The 6,000-nt window shown below is 42.5% G+C and overlaps 1 protein-coding gene across 1 annotated transcript; it reads left to right on the forward strand.

The window, feature by feature from the left end:
• Positions 1 to 1,907: 1,907 nt before the first annotated feature.
• On the forward strand, positions 1,908 to 3,092 carry LOC136851796 (calphotin-like). The gene is made up of 2 exons (XM_067126108.1): positions 1,908 to 1,957; positions 2,390 to 3,092. The coding sequence occupies exons 1-2, from the start codon at positions 1,908 to 1,910 to the stop codon at positions 3,090 to 3,092; spliced, it is 753 nt and encodes a 250-aa protein (XP_066982209.1).
• Positions 3,093 to 6,000: the final 2,908 nt, after the last annotated feature.

Genomic DNA, 6,000 nt, shown 5'->3' on the forward strand with positions numbered 1-6,000 from the left:
CCAAAAGCTGCAGTGACCTTAAACTGCATAGATCAAAGTGGTTTGCCCTAAGAACCCATAAAATATACATTGCAGAATTTAATATGTTGCATATACATTTTTTATACTGCTCACATTATAACATTTTTAAATTACATTTTTACGTAAAACTTTTCGGGATATTTAGGACTAGGATTTTTTCTTTTAATTTTGACTACAGTTTACAGTGGTATTGACAATGCTAATATCCTTTTTTTTGCACATCTCGTCAAGTGAGGAAGTGTGCTGAAGTATTGTCAAAAATACACCTTTAATGCCTCCTTTATTTAGTAATCTTTGATTTTTTTCTAATGATCAAGAAAATCTTCGTATAATTTAAATTACTTCCACAGGTTTACTTTGGGGCATTCTTAATTCCTGGGATTTTTTTAATACTTAGAATAAAGGTTGTGTAATATACATATTTCAGTTTATCTACTATACATCAGTGGACCAGATCCCGAAGCCTTTGTTTTTAAGATTTTTCTCAACGTCAATGAACTAGATCCCGAAGCTTTTTTTTTCTTTTAAGATTTTTCTCACCCAAAAGATGTTTAAGAAGGAACTCTTTTCATTTCAGTTCTGCCTATGGTTGTCTTGAAACATAAGGGTTTTCAACCAATGGCAAATTACTTTTTTCTATATCGACGAGGTCAGAACTTGTGATTTCTCTCCGGATGTCAGGTCAACAAATATTTATAGCAATTAGGTGTGTGCATCGTGCCGAGTTTGTGACCCTGTACCTTAAGGATATGGCACAGGTATGGTTAGTCCTTTGATCATTACACCCTGTTGTAGCAATGGTAGGTTCTTTGGCCTTGATTTTACCAATCATTTTCTTTTCCATTATTATATTCTATATGACACAGACTCCCCAAGGCTTATGCTGTTCAACTTTCCCATAGGATAAGGGTTTTCCTTCATCTGCACTACTTCTAGGGGTACTCATTGGCAAGTTTTGAGGTTCTCTTCTGGGGCAATTCCTGTCATGTCTAGAATGGACACTGAACTTTGATACTTACATCATCATTTTTCTACTACCTACTAGATTAGATTAGAATATACAATATAGGCTGAAGGCCAAGTGCTGGGAACTATGAGGTCATTCAGAACTGAAAAAGAAATTGAGTTAAAGGCTTGAAAGGTGTAAGAAACAATTGTTAGAAGAGGGTGGAAATAAAATGGAAGAAAGATTATGAATGGAGGTACAGTAAAAGGAGTGAAGGGGGTTGCAGCTGGGGGCCGAAGGGAAGTTGCAAAGAACCTTAAGTAATGCCTACAGTGCACTGTGCATGACGCACGCTGATGGAACTACTCTACTGCCTACTGAACTCTTATCAGGGTCTCTGTTTCTAACAAAACTCTATGTATTTGGCTATAAAACAAGGATTCTGATACTTACATCAATCCTTAGGTTCTTCTAGTGGAACCTGATGGCACCAAATCAGCCAATAGAGGGTTTGGGCAGCTTGATCTTCCCAACCTAAACTGATATTCAAATTAATAGTGAGTGATGGGTCTGCTGTGAAACAAATGCAGTAAAAAAATTATTTTCTTCCAAACAAATATTTGTTCCTACACGATGTACAAACCATCGGTCCTTTACATTATGAATTACTTTCAGCAAAGCTGGAAATGACCGTTAAACTTTCAAACAAGGTGGTTAGGCGGTTAACTACCATCTGGTTGGTGGGAGTCCCGCCTACCCAGATGTAAACTGGTGGGAGTCCCGCCTGCCCAGATGTAAACATTCCAATTTGCTTTCAGCTGTCATGCTGTGCAGATGTGTGTTCCTTTGCTCTCTGCCTGATTGTTGTTAAGCTGTTTTCCCTGGTGAAATCTTTCTTGTTTTGGATTGTGTATGTGTGTGTTTGATATAGTGTAATACGATGCAAACCTACGAATCTGATAAGCCTGTGCGTAAGGCTGTCAACCCCCAGTGTGTGTGTCCTGGGATTGGTGGCGAGGGGTGTAACAATTTTCGCTCCTCCTGTGATGTGGACCTTCACGCCCTTTGTACCTCTTGCAGGGAGCATGATTGTAATCCTGATCTGACTTGTGCTGAGTGTTGCTCTTGGTTGCCTGTGCAGTGGGCAAAGTTTACTGGGAGGAAACACTATCGGAGGAAGGCCGCTAAGGCATCATCGGAAGGTTTTATGCACCCAGCGACGCCCTTAGTAGCTGACCCTTCATCCTCATTTCTCTCTCCTGGTAAGCTTCCCCTTCTAGCTGTCTCTCCTTCGGGAGAGATCTCTCCTTTGTCCTCTTCACTTGCTTCGTCGAGTGGAGATCGGCGGGGTGGGTTCTCAAGATGACCTGTTCTCGGAGCAAGAGGAGTCTCCGACCATTAACCTGACTTTTGTTTCTTCAGTTATGGTGGCCGATCATCACCAGGCAACGGATCTGCAAGTAGCTTGGCACTCCTAGGGGCTGTCTGGCACTCCATCTCTACACAGCCTTCTGACCCATTTGACAAGGTTCCTGGTGGTGCCCATGCTGCTCCAACCGCAACCACAACCACAGTGACCATGACAGCACTGGCAAAAATGCAGACAACTGTGTCTACCCACTTTCCAAGGCAAGTGACTTCTGCAGTGGTAGACCAGACGACGATGCATGCCCCGGCACCCCAGCATGCGGTGCCCCTGCCTCCAGGTTTCCCTGTAGCCCCGTCTGCTCATGCTGTGCCTCCCATGATGGTTACTCTGACTGTGCCTCACGTGATGGTTCCTGCTGCCCCAGCTGCTCCTGTGATCTCTGCTGACTGGGCCGCTGTTGCTGCGCTTCCTGCCCCAGCTGTCCCGGTTGCTCCCGTGGCCGCTCCTGCTGTTGCTGATGCTCCTGCTTCTTGGGCTGCTCCTGCCACTCCTGTTGCCCTGGCTGCCCCGGCTGCTCCTGTGATTGCTGCTGCTCCCTTGTGGATGGGGGACCTGACCACCACCCTGAAGAAGGTGACGAAGAGGAGGTCAAAGAAGAGGTCTCACAAGGTTTCATCGTCGTTGTCTTCATTGGCTTCATCTTTGTCATCATCATCTGCTGCCTCCTCCCCTTCTCCTCAGAGGCTCGTCGGCTGAAGAAGAAGGCTGCCTCTTCTCCCCCTAAGAAGTCCCGCCTCGGAACTTCGAAGGGGCTGCCTTCCTCCACAGGGGAAGCAGTGGGTTCTCTTGTCAGCTCTTCCCGGCCTTTGGGTTCAGGAACCGCTTAGCATACCCCACCGGGGATTTGTGTTTCGGAAACCTTGGGCCACGGACCATGCTCCCGATACCAGCTCTAAGAAGTCCACTTCCAAGCCTAGTACTGTGCCTGTCTCTTCCCAAGTTTCTTCAGACTCTCGGAAGGAGACCACTCCTGTTGATCATCCTGCACGAGATTCAGGAGCATCGGGTGGTCAGCTGAGCTGAGTCACGCCAAGTGCACAAGATTCTAGGGAGTCTCAGGCACCCCAAACCGTTAATACTGAGTCTGCTCCCTGATCCAGTTCAGGCACAGGTCGAGAGAAAGTGCCAAGACATACAGGTGTCTCAGCACTTCCTGCCTGCACTGCTTCTAGTGCTCGGCCAGGTTCTCAGCTCAGTGTCTCGGTCCCAAGGTCCAAACACCTGGAGAGGCTGCGAGGAGGTACCCTGTCCAGTCTTCTTCTCAGGAGGTTTCGGCCTCGAAGAATAATAGGGCATGTCGTGAGGATGGCACAAGTTCACGCCAGCCAGCTACCGAGTGCTCAACTCCACGCAGCAACTGATCGCGTTCGTGTGATCGGCTTGGTTAAACTACTGCGGGTTGCTGACCGCCCACAGCCCGCCTCTCCTGCTAGTTCTGCTCAACCTTAATCTAATTTTAGAGGTTCTTAAATCTATCGTGATTATCCTCCCTGTAAGATTCTGTTTAATCTCAAGAGATGCTTGAGAGTCTACATCCTATTTGATTTGCTAGTGGCATTATTTGGTTTTGTGAATTAACGTAATTACAGTGCCACAGAGCTGGTGATTAAGCTCCTGTGTATATTTCTTCTGATTTGTGTACAGTACTTATAATCTATTACATCAATCCTTGATTTTCCCTCAATTTATGTTAAATTTACTGTTTAAAGTAGCTTTTTAATCTGTTTTACACGTATGGCCCCCACTAGTTAGATGCTCTTAGAACTTAAATAATCGATAGAAGTCACATTGCAGGTCACATATTTATATTCTTTACATTTTTCGGACAGAGTTTCTCTCACAATTTTTGTTGTAGGTGATCGCCTTTGTGGCACTGACTTCTTTGATGCAGACTTTTTCATATTTCCTGACTTCTGTTTTTAATACTTCTTCAAAGCTCTGGAAAATAGACAGTTATGGTGTGTTTTCCATTTATTTAAAATTGCTACAGACCATTTCAGGCTTTTTCAAGCAGAACTATTACATTGAGATTCTCCCTTTCTATTTATACCTAACCATCGGCTGTAATTGGACTGTGGAAGTTGCTAAAGTTTTTATTTACAATGTTTAATTTACAGTACATTAGGATAGTTAGTAGTTAACATATTAACATACTGTGTTATTACATAGTATATGATGTTATAAGAATTGGTTTTATGTTCTGTTTCTATTTCTTATGTTCCTTATGAAATTACCAATTTCTTCAGTTGTGGCACTAGGGTAAACTTCTTTCAGCTTCCAGCTGTGTGTTTAAACTGGGCTTATTTGTGGCTATGCATACTGCTTCTGTGATTATTATGTCCCAATATGAATTGCATCCATATTTTATTTTAGTGTCGTCTGTCATCTTGTAGCAATGGTTTCTTGTGTTTGTCTGTACAGTATAGTGTTGGAGGATAGCTCCTGTGTTTCTGTGTGTGAGTAAGGGGTTAAGGAGACAATGATGGACCACTGTCAAAAACAGCTACTAATGGTTGAGCAAGCTACCCATATGATTTTACACAACTGTTCTGTTACTTTACAACTGAGATATAAAAGGAGTAAGACATTCCTCCAGTTAGCCTCGGGAGTAGGTCTATCACCTTCAGGACTAATATAACTATTATTATCATCATCTCTTTAATGTACATCAGTTTTTCTGTTATAGACTGATATATCCACCCTTACGTCCCAAAATTTTGGCCAGTGTTTATCTTTAGGTACGATGGCCTAACCTATGGCATTAGGCCTATGTTACCTTAGCCTAAGGTATGTAAACAAGGGATAGTTTAGCCTAATATATTGTAGCCTAAGTTGAATTTAGACCTATATGCCTTATATAACATAACCTACAAAAAGGAGGGTGATATAGACTGAGCGGACATCATATTTACATTCGCAGACATGTCTAAATACGTGTGTGTGTGTGTGTGTGTGTGTACAGGCAGTCCCTGGTTATTGGCGGGGATTCCGTTCCCAACAGTGCGACGATAACCAAAAATCACTGATAACTGAAAATCGGCAATAATAGCGCCAGTCCCTGGTTATCAGCGCTGACATCTGGTTATTGGCACCAATAACCAAGGATCAGCGCCACCAGTAAGTGGGGATCAGCCCCAATAACCAAGAATCAGTGCTGATAACCAGGGATCGGCGCCGATAACTGAAAATCAGCACATATTGATGCCAAAAACCCTGTTATCGCTGTCACTACACAACCGCTGTAAAACCGGATCGCTGATAACCAGGGACTACCTTTATATATATATATATATATATATATATATATATATATATATATATATATATATATATATATATATATATATATATATATATATATATATATATATATATATATATATATATATATATATATATATATATACAGGCGGTCCCTGGTTTCGACAGGGGTTCTGTTCTTGCGCCAGCGTTGTAACCCGAAAATCATCGTAAGCCGGAAAGTCGTCGAAAATCGTCAAAATCACAAGAAAACCTTACTTTTAATGCTCTGGGTGCATTGAAAACGACGTAAACTGCATTATTATTGAGTTTTACATCAAAAAAACCTTCAAATTATGATTAT

This window comes from Macrobrachium rosenbergii, chromosome 24 (genome assembly GCF_040412425.1).
Source record: "Macrobrachium rosenbergii isolate ZJJX-2024 chromosome 24, ASM4041242v1, whole genome shotgun sequence".
Lineage (NCBI taxonomy): Eukaryota > Metazoa > Arthropoda > Malacostraca > Decapoda > Palaemonidae > Macrobrachium > Macrobrachium rosenbergii.

What these genes read in the sequence shown, in the direction of transcription:
- LOC136851796 (XM_067126108.1), top strand. Translation starts at nt 1,908, where the DNA reads ATGCAAACCTACGAATCTGATAAGCCTGTGCGTAAGGCTGTCAACCCC. An exon ending in CGTAAGGCTGTCAACCCCCA is followed by an intron (nt 1,958 to 2,389) that starts GTGTGTGTGTCC and finishes TTGTTTCTTCAG; the next exon opens with TTATGGTGGCCGATCATCAC.